This window comes from Ambystoma mexicanum, chromosome 7q (genome assembly GCF_040938575.1).
Source record: "Ambystoma mexicanum isolate Mex_15411 chromosome 7q, UKY_AmexF1_1, whole genome shotgun sequence".
NCBI lineage: Eukaryota > Metazoa > Chordata > Amphibia > Caudata > Ambystomatidae > Ambystoma > Ambystoma mexicanum.
In genome coordinates, this window is record NC_090941.1 from 579,432,592 (window position 1) to 579,451,688 (window position 19,097).

General features: G+C 44.9%; 1 protein-coding gene across 2 annotated transcripts in view; it reads right to left on the reverse strand.

Moving 5' to 3' along the window:
- COG6 (component of oligomeric golgi complex 6) overlaps window positions 1-19,097 on the reverse strand; it is a 1,358,763-nt gene that overhangs the window by 666,084 nt on the left and 673,582 nt on the right. For both annotated transcript variants that reach the window (XM_069639705.1, XM_069639707.1), the window contains exon 11: window positions 9,500-9,564. In XM_069639705.1, the coding sequence (XP_069495806.1) occupies window positions 9,500-9,564 (65 nt within the window). The remainder of the gene's footprint in view (window positions 1-9,499; window positions 9,565-19,097) is intronic.

Here is a 19,097-nt window from a genome sequence, read left to right on the forward strand (position 1 = left end):
GCAGGGGTATATCCCTGTACTGTACAAACATGCTTGTGGCGAGGCAGGATATGGCGTCGGTTCTGGTGTTTTTTCTTTAGCGTCCTCCAGGTCTGACTATTTTACCCCCTTTTCTGCACTGGATTTTTTTTTAAAACCTGCATGCGCCCTCTCTTTGCGTCCTCTCGTTCGCTTCCCTTTCTTCGTCTGACATCATTTTGCCCCAACTCGTGTGTGTATTGTCCTTTTCCCCATCATCGAGATCTAATCTGTTCAAAGACAATGTTCTGTACTTGTATGTTATGACATCATCTAACCTACCTTCAGTTCCCCTTAATAGGGATCTCTCTGCGATCTCTTGAGTTTTATGCCCGTCTTTACCCCTTATTTGCCTGTATTAATTCCCAGGTCTTTGCGCTATGTCTTCTCTGCCCTGCCCATCAGACCATGCTGATCTTGGCATTCCTTTCAGCTCCCTACGGGGCTGTTGTGACCCTCTCTCTTCCTCCTCTCATTCTGGTGCATCAATCAGCACTATACTCCTACGACATATTCGATCTCATCTTTTAATCCCCTACTCCTGTTCATTTTTTCTTCTTCTCCTCTCCTCATCTTCCTCAATTCATCTTCCTCTCGCCTTCTTTGCAACCTATGTACTTTCATTCTTTGGGCTCCTATCTCCTCTTGTTTCTTCTCTCCTAATCTTTCATTTTCTTTCCTGGCATCATATCTTCTTCGTTCTTCCCTTTGCTTGCATTCTTTATCCCTCTCTTCTTTGTATGCTCTTTCCTCTTCCTACTCTACTTTTACCGCTCTTCTCTCTCCTCTTTCTCTAATCCCATCAATGCCCTTATCATCTAGTAATATTTGTCCTCCCAACCATTCATTCTGTGCTATTGTTATTCCCTTAGCTTTACCCTTAATTTCTTTCCGTTTCACTGCTTCTTCCTCTATCTCCATTTGTCTGTCCATTCTCTCATCACGCGTGTTGATGTATCTTTGCATTTCTTGCTTTTGCTCTCTGCCTCATTATCCTTGCTGCTTTAAGCGGGGGGTGCATACATCGGATTAGCATACCCCATTGCTACTTTTAATTCCTTTAAAGGGTAAAATCCCTTATCCTCTGTATCTACGCTCTTATCTTCGGGGGGGGGGGGGGAGCCAAAGCGTTACATCCTCCCCTTATGCTGATTGAGCATCCACTGCCTCTGGGCTGGATCTTTTTTTCTCACTCTGGTATATCTTCCATAATTCTAAAATGGCCAGCCTTTTCTGTAACTTTTTTCCCTTATAAGTGTCATGCAAATATGCCATCATATGCCACAATATGCTTTTTGACAACAAACCCTCCTCAGGCCATGGCATGAGTGTCTTATTGGTCGTGCCTCCGACTGATTCTGAACGATATTTCCTTATCTTCAATGTATATCTCTGCAATGTCCTACATAGACGTAAAAGAGAAGTGCCCCCCATGATGATGAATCTGTTTTAATCGTCAATACTTACCTGTTCTTTTATTCGATTCTTTATTTGATCAAATACCATACCAATCAATTGGCGCAGGCACCATCAATCACTGTTTATTATTCCTACACAAAAATATTCTAACTACTTTTTTATTTAAAAATCTATGCAATGATATTCTATTTGCTCTTTCGTTTACACTTTCAATCAAGTTTTATTATCTGTACTTTTATTATTAGTATTTGAAGAGTCTTCTTTATTTATATATTAATTTCCTTTGATTTTTTTCCTTCCTGATTGATGCCAATCTCTTGGCCCAAATGTTCACAAGCCTCCATAATTCTTTACTATTGTTTTATATACATTAGTCTAAACACAACAAAAGATTTATACTAACATTTTCATAACTCCACACATGAACTTTTTCAATTTGACTGCGTACGCCTTCCTTTACTATTTTAGTAAATGTATCCCTTTCCCCATTTAACTTCATTTTGGAGTTTGATACACACTGTTCTGCGGGCCTTGCCTCAGGAATCCTTAATACCCCTATTAAGAGTCTTTACTTTTGTGTGTACCCTTCTTCCCCCTTGGAACCAGGAATTGAGGCATCTACTTCACTCTATAATCCCCTAAAAATCACGTTACTCTTTATACATTTTATGTACAACACAATCCCTCCCCCTATTTCTGCCACCTTTGTTGTTCTACTTACATCCGTGACCTACCTCGAGTCCCATGGCATCGACTCTTCCTTAACCGACCAGTTTGCCTTCTGTCCATAAGGTACCTGTGGGGACCGGACAGGAATTTCATCAAAGGGGGACCTGCCAACCAAAGGTTTTTGCATGTGACTCTGTGCGCCCATCTCCACAGGAAACTGTGCAGTCTTCTGGCTAATGGCGGGAGCAGCCAAGCGTCCGGGTGTCTGGATCTGGCCTCGCTCGATTAGACGGCAACTATCCGCACAGCTACCAAAATGTGCTCTAGCACCTTGCAGTGTTTTTTGTGCTAGATGGAATTACAACTAATGATCTCAGACAAAATAATCAGACAGACTCAAGGAATATGGCCAAGCACTACTTTATTCTCATTTAATAAAGCAGGAAGAATTGACAGGCATCGGACTGATGCATGCACACTCAAACCTAACCTTGATTATGCAAAGGTCTTATTCCCCAATGTGCGTCACCTTGGAACTCACGCTACGAGGCAAAATACAAAACCTATCGCGGGAAGGGAACATACCTACTTAGAGAACATATAAGGATTAGGGCATCCTTGGCTACCCCTTATCTGTAGGGTATGTCTTGAACTACCCTACCTCTAACACATATAGTACGGATTATAATGGACAAACTATCAGTTGATTAGTCTATGCAACACTGTACGTTAGGTTGACCCACAAACCCACTGATTGGTTGGCATGCTATCCCAACCTTGGACCTGTGGCTTTATAGCAGCACGTCAGTGAAACAAAACTTGGGTGTTTGATTCCCATCAGACTACTCCCAGTTTTCCCAATTAATACATCACCTCTCATGGGTAGCCTGTAAACCAAAGTCTTCCTTTTGTAGTTGACTTTGCTGGCTGTTCACTGGCCTGGAACATTCATGGGAGTGTGAGCACACCACTATGTTCGTCTTAGGCTCTAATGAATAGCCCTTGTTCGCTTCTTCGAAATCACGTTTTAGCAGACCACACATTTGTCCATTTCAGCCTCTTATTTACTGATATTTGATTTAGTTATGCTGGGTTCTGTTGCTCCTCTTGGCCTCTAGAGACTTGCTCACTATCTCACATGAACTTTATAAATTTGTAATTGACCAACAGTTGGCTCTTAGAGGTTTTCTTCTTCAATCTATGAGGAATGCCCCACTTTCAGAGCTTATCCATGTAACTCCCTTTGTGTGTAGCATTCTTAATTCTGGGCCAACCTTGACTCATCGTTGGTTCTGCACACAGAGCTATTCTTCTGTGTCTCCCGATTCAGCAGCCTTATTTTGTCTCTGAGGTAGCTTGGTTGAATTCGACATGAACCAGCATCCATTTTCCAATCATGGCTGTCCTAGCCACGTTATATATACACACCTATAGCAAGCTTCTATAGGTTTCATTTTTGCGTTACTGCGTATTTACAGTTATTGTTCAGTAAGTAACTTCATCTTCTTTGCATTTATGATTACTTTAGCTTTAGGTACATTTTTCTCTTAGTGCTTCGGTTACAATGTCATTCTTAAGTATTTCATATCGTTTCAGCATAGGTTCATATATCCTCTTCATGACATCACTGTACCATCGTCAGATCTCACTTAACGTTCCATAATGTACATAGATGCGCGATGACATCCTTCGATGTGGCATTCTTCCATCATTTCAGTGCGAAGGTACATTCTATATGGCTGTTTGATTGCATAACGTCTTTCATACACTGGTTGCGGTATAGGAACAATACAGGGGTCCCATTTACTACTCTTCTCCTGCTGTTCCACTATGACGGTGGTGAGGGGCCGGGAACTAGTGAGAAAGCATCTACCTACTCCTCTACACTATGAATAACAACCAGTCTTGCAGTTCCAAGGTCTGTATGATCTGGGCCATGGTGACCTTATTGAACTTGTCCTTGCACGGGTATGAGTTAAAAAACCTCTGATGCAATATGAGAGGCAAGTTTCTGTATGCCTCCAGAACCATAAAATAACCATAAACCATAAAATAAAGAGAAGCCGAATAGGCCAAATCTTTTTTCTTTTACCCTATTTTCTCTGCATATGTAAGCAGGGGAGACCCCCCGTAGCACCCATCATAACACTCCACATTTGTTATTAACCTAACCCATACACCCACATATACATGCAGTGAAATGGGGCTGTTAAAAAAAATAGCAATTTTCGGCTTAGCTGCGTTCGTCTGCAATCTATTGTATCAATACTGTTCTAAATATATGACACCAATTCTAGGGCGCCCTTTTTTTGGAAGCTGACTGACCTCCTTGAGTAGGAGAGGGGTCGGAGGCATCAAGTGCCTGGAGGGAGGGTGGTCATATGGGCATTGAGCAAAAGAGAGGTAGTACCCCAAGTTATAACCTGCAAGGGCCAAGTGTCAGAAGTGGCTCAATGCCACTCCGTGACAAACAAAGTAGTTCTCTGTAAAGACCGGAGGGGAGGTCTGTACTTCCGCTCTGTATATGGTAGAGGGGGAGACACAGAGACCCCTGCCAAGATTCTCTATTATTGGTACGTGGTCGAGCAATCAAGGCGTAGCTTCTCAGGAGGTGATGCAAGCTGGTTCTTAAGTACAGTGTGGTCCCCAAGCACCCACGAAGGAATGTCCACACACTGTATCGGTTAAAACAGTCTTTATATAATTAATATTCAAGGTCATATACACGATCACGATAACTCACTTTGTACTCCGAAAATCAACAATGGTAAATATATACAATTCTAAAGTGGTACCACTGACGTTATTAGATCTCGTTAAAGTGCATACGGTCAGAATGACACACAGATCAAAATAAAGAAGAAACCAGCAGTAGAGAGAGGAAGGAAAGCAAGATGGTTGAGCAATAGGCAGAATACTGGTAACTACCACTAAACACAGCTCTGTGTGGAGATCCGCCCCCACCTGGGCAACCTGTAGAAGAAAGATACAAGCCCAGTCCATATATTGTTCCCACTAGACTTTCCAATAGTTCTGCAAGCCCAAAGTACCTGGCGTTGTAGCGTTCCTCGTCGGGGAAATCGACAACCCTTCTCGAGTGTCCTCCCTTTCAGGCAGGAGTCACGAATGTCCGACGGAGAACAGGTCGAGCAACGACGGTGAAGTGCCGCGTCATTCCTAGCGGTTCTCATTGACGGGGAAGCGTAAACGTTCTGCCAGGAAGAGGCGTGCGGGGCACCTCAGTGTCGATAGTTCTGGACCGCAAAAAGTTGAAGAACTGTGGCCCAGCAAGGGCATCAAGTCGTCGGCTTCTGTGGTCTTTGGGTGGCGGGAAACCCACTGGTGGATGCTCCTCGGCGAGTCGACGGTCAGGCCTTCTCCAGCAGGATACAGCGGCGACGATGCGGACGAGAGCATCCTTGGATCAATGAAGTTCTTAGGAAATGGGAGCACGGCGGCTCCAGTTGGCGACGGCGGTCGTTGACATTGGCGGACAACAGTCTGGGCGCTTCTCCTTGGAGTTCCGCAGCAGTCCCCGTATCGGGTCGGCAGCATGTCGAAGGTCTGTCTACCAGGGAGCTTAGGCAAAGATCAGTTGTGCACGATTGTCCCTCGTAGCTTGGGAAGAGGGCGCTTTACCGGGTACTCTCTGGGTCAGTTCTTGAAGCACAGCAGCTTTCAGATTGCGAAGGAGAGCAACAGCAATTCTTCTCATCCAGCAGGGCTTCAGGATCAAGCTTCAGTTACTCCAGTTACTTGTCGTAGTGGACTTCAGCTTCTGAACACGATTCCTAGCAGTGAGAGGTCCCCAGATATACTGTTGATTCCCATTCATTCCGATGGGTCACACTCAAGCCTCCAATCACGACTACGGTCATTCATGCAGGCAGGCAGCCAATCAGGCACACGGGGCATTCAGGCCATTCATTTCTCTCCAGACACTCACAACAAGTTATGTGTATTGGGACGAGTACCAAGCCATTCAACACTCCAAGCTGCATTCATACCGGTTTCGGATACGTCCGTCTCAACCATTGTGTCAACCACCAGATACTAAACAGCCACAACATAGAATGCATATTCGTCACACACTCCATTCACCCAGGTCCCACCCACAGGCGTACCCACAACATACGGTCGTTGAGAAGGCTCCAGCCAGTCTGGTCGGCACTTCCCCACACTACCATATATGGAACTTCCATCCAACAGCCAGTCAGGGGGAAGAGACAGAGGCAGGGCTTCCCGGGACTTCGGGAAGATCAAGGTAACAGGTGATGGAAGGAAAGAGGCCATGGCGGCCATTTCGTCTCCATCTGGAATCTACTGATTCCAATGACAGGGCCTGGGCATTCCAAAATGGAGGCCGCTCAGGGCACCAGTCATTTCAGCACAGGGCTGCCACCAGCCCGTACCCTGCTCTGTGGGTCAAACGTAGGTGTCCAAAAACATACACTAGGGGCACAGGGTTGCACCCCTACCCATGGGTGCCATAAGGGTATCCATTGATCTGTTCACCAAACCAAAACAGAGAGAGCTGCACCGACAGGAGTCCCACATGAACTCCTGCGCGGAAAACACGACAGAACACACGATAAAAAGCAGTAAAGGACAAGGATACGGAGGCCCTGTCCCTCCGATGCATTTCCAGCATCACATTCCCCCCCCTCACTTGTGCAAAATGAATGAAGTTACTTTACAGAGGATTTGCCAATGGGGCCACTGTGGGGGATAGATTAGGCTGTAATATCCCCTCTCTGAGTTCCAGGACCTTTGCGCTGGTGAGCTCAGGTTGGGGGAGCTGATGCTGCTTTCTGGAGGTTGCCTGACCCCTACGACAGGCGGCAAAGGAGGGGAAGGTTTGAAAACCTCTACCCCTCGGGATGAGCTTGTAGTCTGCCGAACAGCCACACCTAAGGACCTAGTGGTGGCCTTCAATACCTGAAACATCTGAAGGGACTTAACCCCTTCAGCCCCAAAGAGGGTTTCCCCATAAAAGGGCATACCTAGACACTCCACCTGGTCATGAGGGGCATCCATGATTTGCCCATGGCACGCACAAAACAATGGGCCTCATAAGTATGGTGGTGCGGAAAAAATGGCAGGAAAATAAAGGTAACTCAGTTACCACTGCATTACTGAGCCACCATACTACAACTTTGACGGTAAGGTTGAGGAAAATCCACTGCCTTACTGCCAAAAAAAAGTCAAAATCCTACAGAGTCCAACAAATGGGGACTCACACGGCCTACAAGCACTTGTAATCCAGCTGTAATTTTACCAGACCAAGTGAGAACTAGATAAATCAAGGGGTTACAGGAGCCTGAGAAGCCTGAACAATACAAACTCTGGAAGTGTCACAGGGACCCCGAAAACTAAGAGCCACAAGGAGAGAGGGGCCACTGGTACCCTAAAGATCTAAGTAAGATAATGGGTCAGGAGAGCCCAATGGCACCACTGGGGCATAATAGAGTGAAAAACAGATATCGCTGGAGCACGGAGGCACACGACAGTTGGTTGAAGCAGATCAGGGGAAAAAAACCCACCTAAATAATTTTGAACATTTCGTTTTTCCAGGAACTTGAGACTTTTTGTTTGAACTTTGGGATAATCTGAAGAGATTTTGATAGATTAAACAAGAACTGTTTTCTTTGAGAAGAACTGATACTTTTCTAAACATTGGATCCAGACCCAGGAGGGAATCCTTGGACAACCAGAAAGACCATTGGGGAGAACGAAGAGTGCAGGGCACTCCACCCATTTCCTTTTCCGTTTTGCTACACAGTAGGGCCAGTTTAAAGGATAGGTCGGTACCGAGGCCTACTTTTATTTTGACTATAAACAAGCACATTAGTTTAGTTCTGTTAGGAAGGGAACTCCCTTTTAGTAGTAGGGTCAGTTAGGCATTTTTCCTTTTTATTTAAATAAAACTATAGCTGAACATATAGTCCATGTTCTTCTGCTGGCTTGCCACACAACACAACCGATTTAAAAGACACAAGCCAGACATTATATGCATAGCCCATTAGCCTTTTATTTTAAGGGATATGTAGGTATGCACACTCTTACACCGGGCTGCCTCTCAAGGAATACTAAGGCATGCTTTATAATAGAGACCAAGAATACTGATCCATCATAGCTGCACAATTTTCTGCCTATTCCTACTACAAATCCACCAACTTTACACATGCTTTATGAGCACATTTATGCCCTGTGCTGGTATCCATGTTCATGTATTTAATTGTTCTAGCACCCTTGTATTGGTTCATTTTGTTGTGCCATTAGTTTGAGGATATGACAGAAAATGTTTATTTCTGTTGTGAATAATGGCATTGATGGTGCCTGAAAGGGACCACCATAGGGTGGTCTTAAGACCACGGGTCTTAACGATATGGCTTTCTGTAAACGAGAGAGCTTTGGCACCAGAGAAACGTGGTATGCCTTAAAACCGGTTACGTTTTACAAGTGCTGCAGACAAGTATGTGTGTACCTTGACAATCACAATTCGGATTCCACTAGGGGAGCTTCAGTTCGTCATCTCTCAGGTGCCATTTCATGAGTGTCATAACACTTTGCAATAACACTTACAGTGTAGTGCTTACAACAGGGAGAAGTGATCAGCACACACAAATAGTGAAAAGATGTGCACTTAATGTTTTACTATTATTGCAAAATACCCCACTGCTTCTATAGAACCATAACAGCTGAAAATGTGTATAATGAACCTTGCAAATAGCAAAACCACATTTGTTTATACTAATTTTACAATTTGTTAAATACAACCTTTCATCCAAACATGGACTATACAAATAAAACGTCCTGAAAAATGTCATTAAAGCACTTTCCAAATTCACCCGGCACCTACTACTGACAAAACACAGACACCCCATTCTCATTGTACACCTACAGCCTAAGGCCAAAACTGTTGGCTTGACAATGCTTGGTTTCCATTCCACTGCATTAGGCAGGTTCCTCTGCATTGATTCATGAAGCAGATGATCATTTCTGAGAGATGCGACACGAGGTAGAACATTAAACTGTTCTTCCCAATGCTGCCCATTCTCTTGTTACAAAGTTAAAGTGACAAGGAGAGAGGTAACACTTGATACTATAAGAAAACGCATAATCCTATGAGGATGATTTATTATCTACTATCAAAGTGATAGCGAAGGCATACAAAAAGGGCCGCAAATATGAGGGGGGGGCTCCTTGAGTGGGCATCAAGTGGGCATCAAGTGACGATGCTAGGAATGTGGAGCGGGTGAATAAAATACCATAGTCTCCTCTCTACATTACATACCAATGGTTTTGGCACACAAGGTGATGCCAAAGTACAAGCTATATGCAAAAAAAGGAAAATGAACAATAGATTAGGATGCATTTTAACAACGTTTACCTTCAATGGCCGACAGACACCTTCGGTGATATGTCCAACTACTTCCTGAATGTTCTCTTCCACACCTAAAACAAACACAATGAACATCATTTTAATAATTCGTTTATTTGAAATTGACAGTCAGTCTAGTCTGCCTCATTACAAAAAATGTCACTCGATAAAGACCATTTCAAGCTTATGTACTTTTCTTCATACTCTCGGAATCCGAGCAAATCCCTAGTAGGGACCTGAAAGCAGACAAATCAAATAGTGTGCAATCCATGTAATCAATTGGAGGAGGACAGTGACATCTATTGATTTATTTAGGTACAGCGTAGGAACAATGTTCTTTTGATCACAAAAGAACGTACACTAGATAAGAAATCAGATTTAATTTGAAGTGGATTGCTTCTTACAATGGGGTCTGAGGTACATTCTAACCAGGCTGTGAAGGGGATTCAATGGAACAGTCACCGGGGACAACACATACGTGGACATACATAAAGGACAGTGAAGATTGGCCATTTTTAAGTGCAGGTAGGCAGTATGGCCAGCTGTGCCCAGAATGTGATCATGATGGGTGAAGTGCTAAGGTGGAGGCAGAGGAAGTGAGGGACAGAGGCAGGTTAGAGGCCAGGGAGAAAATGTTAGCTAGCAGGCAGATGAGAGGTAGGTTATGAGCGTAATTTGGAGGCGATGAGGAAGGCCATTATTTGGTTTTGAACAAATTTGTGTGGGCTATTTCTCAGATGTGTGGGGAAGACAATTCAATTCAAGTGAATTCCATTCCAGTGGAGCAAGAAAAGAGAAGGATCGGAAGCAAGAGGAAGCACAGGGAGGGCCAAGGGTAGTCAAGAAGGCAGAGCAGAGATTATGAGAAGGCTTATAGAGGAGGATAGATACAGTGGTGCCTTACCATGGATAGATTTGTGAACCAAGTGAAGAAATGTAAATCTGGCCCTGTTTGGTATCGTCAGCTATCCAGCCTGTGACGGTACGAGGAAGTAGGTGTGAAGTGAGGGAGTTCAAAGAGATTCCTGGTAGCAAAGATAATGATCTTGTCGAGAGATAGAAAACATATGTGGGGAGACCATAGAGGATACTGGCACAGTAGGCCAGTTTAGAGAAGACGAGTGGTTAAGAGATGCTTGGCGGCGTTGAAAGGAAGGATGTTCCTGAATTTCCTAATATTTAGGAGGTTGCAGTGAGCATGCAGTTCAATGGAAAGGAAACCCAACTTGCCATGTTTAAAAGATGCTCTACTGGAATAAAGGGAAAGCAAACTGTCCGAGCCTTGGAGTTCCTCATCAAGAGTGGGGTAAGTGCAGTTACAGAGCTCAGCGCACACTGCTTTCGAACATCTTGACTTTCATGTTATGTTAATCAGCTTTGGCACTGCATAAATCACAGCTGTCATGGTCTTGCGGTACTAGGGCACGCCTGGAAAGGAGTGTATTTAGCCCCTGCTAGCGCAGCCATTAAGTAATCTCCTGGAGGAAAGGAAGAGGGGGAATAAGGGGAGAGGAAACAGTGTGTGATAACAAACGTAGGTAGGCATGAATGGCCAGTCATTCCCAGGAGATCACTTGGAAGGGTGATCAGGAGGGTGAAAATGGCACCTCGTGACAACAAGCATTTTCCTGTGATGGCAGTGCCTAGGATATTGTATGGAGGCGCTTGAAATTTGACAAAGCATGGATGTGTGATAGGCCCAAGACGTGCTCAGGCGTGCCCTCATTGTTTGTAGGATTGTTGGGTAACGTGTTTACGAGCGCCCTTCCAGTCCCCAGGTAAAAGACTGTCAGAAGTTAAAGTGTCAAGAATCGTCTGTGTAAATATGAATGTGGGGAACACAAAATGGACTCTCCTTAGCAAGAGGGAGGAACGGTGATCCAGCCCCTCTAGAGCCATGCATGCATGGCCTGTCAGTGAAGGCGAGTTCATAAATGCCACCTTTGGGTAAAATAATGTGAAGGTCATGGAGGCAGGACGCCACTGTGATGTGAAGTTAAATAGTTCGGGTTTAAAACACAGCTGCTGCTAACAACCCATTGCAAAGCACTGCCCACATTCAATATTTAAGAGAGGCCAAAGTGATGCCACAAACTAAAATAATCTTTTTTAATCGTTAAGTGCTATTGTGTATTGAGTACATTTTATGCATGCAAGATAGCTATGTGGATTAATATGTATTTTGAGTTGTCAACTTCTGAAACCACAAGCCATAAAAATCTTATGAAAAAGACGAGTGCACAAACGAATAAAGGGAACCGTGCCACACTCAATGAGGTATTTGCTCTCCCTTATAATAGAGACTATCTACATGCCCTCCTTCATATCGCCCTCCCACAATATCACCAGTGGGGTATCTCAAGGGGCAGCCTGTCACTGGTACTCTGCAACATCTACATGACAACACTCTAGGAAATCAGCTGCAACACTACGATAATGTAGTGTGGTAAATTGGCAGAACTCCCCCAATCCTACTATGAGGCGGGTAAGCCACAAGAGACTGCCTTGGTCTGGCCACTACCTGATGTTCCCATTAGAGGGTGGATGAAGCAGAATTTCACAGGCTTGTGGCCCCCTCTAAGGACACTTATGTGCTCAACTACCAACTGAGACTATGCCTTGCAAAGCCCTTCAAGACATGCTTTAACAGTTTGTGGGATAAAGCAGGAAACTGCAAAGAAGTTTTACGCGTCTGTTCGTGGACCCACAGAGCTTGTGGATTGCAGTAGTACGTAACATTACACAAACTTAGCTGCAGAAGAATGTGTGGCAAGCCAGAAGAAAAGACTCGGACTGGAGGACATGTTGAAATGTGGTTTTATTTAAATTAAAAGAAAATGCCTCACTGACCCTACGACTCAAGAAAGCTCTACAGTAAAAAAAAAACCTATCCACTGGCTTGGCACTCAGAAAAAATTTAAATAAATAAGTTGAGTGCCCTGCACTCTTGGTTCTTCACAAACAAATCTCCGACTGTCCCAGAAATCACTCCTACGCCTGGATCCAATGGTTAGAAGTAAACAAAGTTCCACGCAAAGAAAGCAGTGTCTATCAAAAGTTCCTGAAAGTTCCCCAAACTTTGAAAAAAGTCAAGGTCCTGGAAAAACAAAATGTCTAAACTTCTTTAGGTGCAGGGCATTTTACCTGATCCCTTTCCACCAATTTTCATGTGCCTCTGTGCTACCGTGAAATAAGCTTTCACTTTGCTTATTGTGCCCCTGTAGCTACTTTGTGGTCCACTGATCAAAAATCTCACTTCGTTTTTTAGGGTTCCTGTGACCCCTCTCTGCTACTGGCTCCCTTCATTTTGTTGGGTCCCTGTGACCCTTCTGGTGGGTTTGTGCTGCTTGTGTTTCTCTGGCTCCCGTAACCCTTTTCCTTGTCTCGTTCCCTCAGGTCCCTGTGACCTTTGAATGGGGCTAGGGCAGTCCTTCCCTCTTCCCCGGCCATCTCTCTTCTCTTATCCTCCCTATGACCTGGGCAACCGGTGAACTACCTGATGTGATGCAGTGCTTGCTTCAGTGAGGGTAAGTCTCCTAAGCAACGTCAGCATTCTCCACGGCTTGCCGTACTCCACACTGGATGCTAACTGTCTTCGTGCTCCACTTGTCTCGGCTCTCTATCTCTCACTGGCTCTCGTTTTGAGAGCGAAGGGCCCACTGTTTCCTCTGTAGCTGGACTTGGCGTCTGTTTGTGGGCTCCGGGCCCACCACGGCCTGTGTGTAGTCACACCTCCAGGTCCAGTTTTCTTTGCGCAACCTCTGCATCTCAGGCCTTGAGAATCTCCTCATATGGCATACGGCGTCGCCCTCTGGCATCCACCTCCTTCCACTCTGCAACTTGCTCCACTGGACTGTGTGGCTCCTCCCTTTCCCGACATTCTCACATCTCAGACTCCAGTGTTGGGTTTCTCTTCCTCCATTCAAGGGTTGTTGGCCCATTTTTCTCTTGCTCCTGTATTCAGAAAGGGCGTACTGTTCACCCTAGGTTGTCAAGCATGTGGAAGATTCAGCATTACCTTCAGCCAAACACATAATTGTATTCTCAGTATTTCGGGATCACATGTAGGCAGATAATATCTTAGACATAGGGAGTTCCCCATGGGAATGGGAGTCCTTGTCCCCTAAAAGGGATTCACTTTCAGTGAGGACCCGCTTTCCCAAAGCCCTTAGCAAGGTTTTTGCTGAGCAAGTTCACCTCTCTAGCCTCAAAGGGGGTGGCTCTCCCTTGGGGCGAAAAGACTTTGGGCCTCATCATGACTTTGGCGGTAACCCTTAAATCCGGCGGTCGCGCTATTACCGCCGGATTTAAGGGTCTGCCAAATCAGGACTTCGGCGGATTTCGCCCCAGGTCTTGTCTGGGCGGAAATCCGCCGAAAATTTGCACTATTACCGCCGGCAGGAAATCCTCCGGCGGTAAGAGCGTGAATTTTCCCCATTGAGCCCAATGGGGAATGGGGCATTCCCGAATGGGCTCAATGGGGAATGGGGAATTAGATTACCGCCGAACTTGTGATCTGGCGCTATTAGCGCTGGGGAGTTCGGCGGTAGGGCTAATACCGCTGGCGGTAATACCACTGGCGTTACCGCCAAAGTCGTGATCAGGCCCTTAGTCTCCAAATTCGTCAATACCCCTCCATTTAAGCAAGAGGCCCCCCTTCCAGCAGTAAGGGGAAAACGGCTAAGGAAAGCTACATTCCCTTGTTCTTTTCCATTCCGATGTTCCACAGAAGAACAAAAAGGTTGTAGATCCAAAAACCACCCTGTAACCGGGCATTAGAATCCTTTCTGAGATTCATCCAGGTTAGGTGTGAATGGTCGGTCACTAGTTGGAACTTCCTCCCCGTCAAATAGTAGCGAAGATTGACAACTGCCCACTTGATGTCTAGGGCTTCCAGCTTGTCAGTGGCATATGCCTGTTCCCCAGGAAACAATTTCCTGCTGGTATACAAGATGGGATCGTCCAATCCGCAATGTTCCTTGGAAAGTACTGCCTCAAAGCCCACATTAAAGGCATCCATTTGCAGTATAAATTCCCGGTTGAAGTCGAGCATCTTCACCACGGATTCCTGACAAATTACTTGTTTCAGACCTTTAAAACGTCTCTGATCTGCCTTTTCCCCAGATAAGTTTTTGTGGTTGGGAAATGTTTAACTTAACAGTTTGACCGCCGGCCAGCATAGAGTAGTTTGGGATAAACCGCCTGTAATAACTGGTCAACCCCAGGAAGGCTCAGAGGTCTTGTTTGGTCTTGAAGACCGCTGTTAACTGGACTGCTTTGACCTTCTTGGCTTGAGGCTGAATTAAACCATTCCCCAAAAAATATCTTCGATATTTCAACGCTGATTGAGCTAGGTGACACTTCTTGTGGTTAGCACAAAGGCCTGCTTTCCGCAAGGCTTAAGTGATTTTGTAGAGATGGTGCATATGTTCTTGGCAGATGTTGCTATAGATGATGATCCAAGATAGGCCCATGCGAAATCTGAGTATGGCCAAATTACTTTCTCCATTAATCTCTGGAATGTAGCAGGGAACATGTGTAACCCAAAGGGCAGGATTCTATACTGGAAGAGTCCATGTGGCATAGAAAAAGCAATTTTCTTCCTGTCACATGGATTCAGGGGAGCTTGCCAGTATCCTTTAGTTAAATGTAATGTGGATGTATATCAGGCTTGTCCTAATTTTACAATAAACTCACCTATCTGGAGCATGGGATCATTATCAAAACTAGTGATCGAGTAAAGCTTTCGTAAATCAATACAGAATGTCCAGCTTCCGTCGGGTTTCACCACCAAATCTATGGGGGAGGACCAGGGACTCTCAGAGGGTTCAATTTCGTTTGCCTTAAGCATGCCTGAAAGCTCTTCCTGAATGATCTTTCTCCAGGCCACAGGAATCATATAGGGAATTAAATTCACAGTTTGTCCCAGTGGAGTATGAATTAAATAGAACAGATTTCCAACTCTGATGGGTTCTTTTGCAAAGACTTCCAGAAACTGTTCAACAAAATCACTGAGGTCTTCCGGTTTAGAAAAAGCCAGGTTTGCAAGGATTAACTGAACCTCTCATTCTTTGTCAGTTAAGAGAGTGGCCATGGTAATGGTAGCATTCTCTAAGTGGTCAATCTTCCATTCCTTTAAGAGATTGATATGGAACATTTGATTTATTTTTATGTCAGTCTGGCTGAGTGTTTACATAGTTTATGGGGTCTTTTCTTTCTATGATCTTTTAAGGCCCATACCATTTTGAAACCGTTTTGGTTTTTAGAGGTGGGTAATAAGACCAAAACAAAGTCTCTTTTGAAAAAGGACTGGGCTAAAGCCTGTTTATTGTGTAGAGCTTTTTGGTGTTCTTGTGCTCTAGTTAGATGATGTTTCACTATTTCTCGGACTATGGACATATGGGCCTTAAGCTTCCGGGCAGCCTGGGAGATGGGTAACGCAGCCTCTTCCCTTTCTTCTCAAGTTTCCTTGAGCATGTCTAAAACATCTAACAGTTTCCTCCCATATAGTAAATTCAAGGGAGAATTACCCAAGGATGCCTGGGGTGTTTTCCTAAACAAAAAGAGCCCAGGGAATCAATACATCCCAATTACAGCCATCAGTCTCTAACTTACGCAGGATCCTCTTGGGAGTCCGATTAAATTGCTCCGCAAGTGTATCGGTCAGTGGATGGTATACTGAAGTTCGTTGGGTCTTAATCTCCCATCCGGGAAAGAAAATTGAGGAAGTGCTTCAGTGTTTGTTGAATGGTGTTATTCCTTAGTGCAAATACTGTGTGGTACAGAGTAGCATAGTCAACTATTACTAAAATAACTGGATACCCCAGCTTAGATGTCTCTAGCTGTCCCACAATGTCCGTATCTATGCGGGAGAATGGAATCTCAATAATAGGGCAGGGCTATAAGGGGGCACAGGGTACGGGAGTGGTTGCAGTTTGTTGGCATATTTCACATGCTGCAACATATTTTTCCCATCCAGTTACACTCCTGGCCAATAAAATCGAGGTACTAACTAACTTCCCTATCTCCCAGTGAGCTGCCCTAAAATGTGAATGGGCTAACTCAGACTATTTGCAGATGACTTCAGAGAATTACTAGATGAGTTCGGGGAAGGCTGGCTCTTTGGGTAATTCCCAGCTATAAGAAGCCCTTTTTAATGAAAAAAAACGGCTTGACAGCAACCCTGGTCCTTTGAGATGACTCGGCCAAAGGCTTCAGTGAGAACAAGGCCATTTCTTTGGGAAAAGGCCAAGTCAGGTAAGGTTGGAGGATTGTCGGACTCTGTTCTAAAGCACAGTAATGGAAGTGTTGACCTCTCCAATCCCTCCTCTACTTCTTGGGCAACAGGATTCAAGGCCTGTTCCAATATCCCTTGTGTCACAGCATTTCCTATCTTAACTGCCTGGGGGTCAGACCCATGGTAATGTAAAATAATCTGGATCTCCTCTCCAAAGTCAGGATCCACCACCCCCCCTGCAACATCGAGGGAGTGTGGCTACACCAGCCCAAACGTTACTAGCCCAATGCAGAGAAGTTGATTATTACACGTTTAAGAGTCGCTGACAGGGAATCATGCGAGAAGCCCAATCCAAATACACAACACTGTATCTACCCCAGCCAATCACAAGAGGCAGCAGCAGAATGTGAGAAGGATGCGTTTCTCATTGCTCCCTGCCGAGATGGGGAGACTGCCACTTGGTACAAAGTGGCACTTTAGTGGAGAACCTACTTGTTACTCTGACACAAGGGTGTGCCTGCTGTCAGAGGTCTATGAGGAAACAGAATATTGAATGCTGAGAAACCAGAGGCCTATAAGAGGCCTGAGCATTGCAAGAATCAAGCGGTCTAAAAGGAACCCATCTCGCATTGTGAATTACTAGGCGTTTGGGAGAGACCAAACATTGCGGCGACAAGCGCTGGAGGAGCACTCAGTACAAGGTAGAAGATAAGAGGCAGAGGAAAAACACGGACAAGAAGCGGACAAAAGAGGGTTGCAGTGCAGTCTTTCTTTTTGCTCTATGCTGGGATGAGGAGCCTTGGAGTTCCAGGTCTTCCAGGTCTAGCTGTTCACTATAATTGCCTCAGTCCGGTGTGGAGCGTGGTGCGGATGCAAAGTGGACAAAAAGTGGTTGCTGGCAGTTCAGCTGTCTGCAGCTTCAGAAGATTTCGATTGGTCTCATTATGCGCAGGTTTGAGACAGTTTTTCCTTTGATGTTAGCAGTCATTGCCAAATGCTGGTACTTTTGGTCGCAATATAAGAAATAGAGCAACTTTTACACAGCTTTGAAAGAGGTGACTGCGGGTCTTTCGACCTTTGAGCCTCTTGTGACATGCTTCCCACAGCAAAAGCTCATGTTCTTTATACTGCGCATAAGCCTCCTCAGCTGTTAAAGCAACACACTTAGTAATGCCAGCAGTTAACCGCAAATATCAACTGTGCTCTATAGACCGTGCAGCCTGCTCCAATGTGCTAACTGCAATGCACATTTAAAAAAAAAAAAAAGATAAAACAAAAGATCATCAAAGCAAGCTAAATTATGAGCCACGGGTGTCACAGAATCGATCTGTAAACCAAACGGTTTTAGCCAGAACTACAGAGGAAAGATTAACCCGTTTTTAAAATGCATGATTAAATCCAAAACACCTGTCCCATGTGTGGCTGACTCCACTAAGATAATCCTGAGTCTCGTAACTGCATCCAACCAATCACCAATCCACCCATATGACAATGAACTGATGGAGGTGTGTAGAACTGCAAGCAGAATCAAATCCACAAAATGAGGCACACACTGCTTCGATTCAACACCAACAGTCTGCAAATATGCACACAGCATTATCTACGGATCTCACCAACTCACCTAATTTAACAGCGATCGCCATGAATGCCTACGCTTCGCTGCAGCAACGACAGGAAAGCAGCTCCTCTTCTGATTCATCTTGTATAGAAGACCTCGATACAAAATCTGACATTCTTATTACCTTAAATGCTTTGGTTATGCTGTGTAAAACCAAGCACAAAGAACAACTGTTTTTTAAAATCAGAGCTTGCTAAATCATTAGCCCCGATTACTTCAACTCAGGATCTGAAGCGAGTAGAGGTGGCATACATTGCTTGGGGCCCAAATTGGGCAATTCTCCATCTTTTTTTTTTTTTTTTTTAACATCTCTTTATTGATTTTATTATATAAACATAACAAATGTTCAAACAAGAACAACCAAGAACATTCCCCCCCTCCCACCCCCCAAGCCCAGTCGTAGCGTGCGTAAGAGTTACCATTCGAGGGCCCTCGTCCACCTCCTCAGCATTAGAAGTCCAGCAACTTTAGTCTTTGTGGGCACCATTGTTCCCTGAACTCCCCCTTCAAGAAATCCAATGTTTCACCCCAATCGGCAGCAAAGCTCCCCAACCCCCCCTCCGCTGCATACGTGGCCCATTCTAAAGAAACAATATCCCAAATTTTCCTAAGCCAGTCCTGTTCTATGGGAATCACCAGGCTTTTCAATTTTTGAGCAATAAGCCCCATTGCCGCCAGGGTGAAGACCACTTTCACCTTATGTCTCCCCAGGCTCCACTCCTCCTCACCTTTTCCTTTTTTCCCCAGCAAGA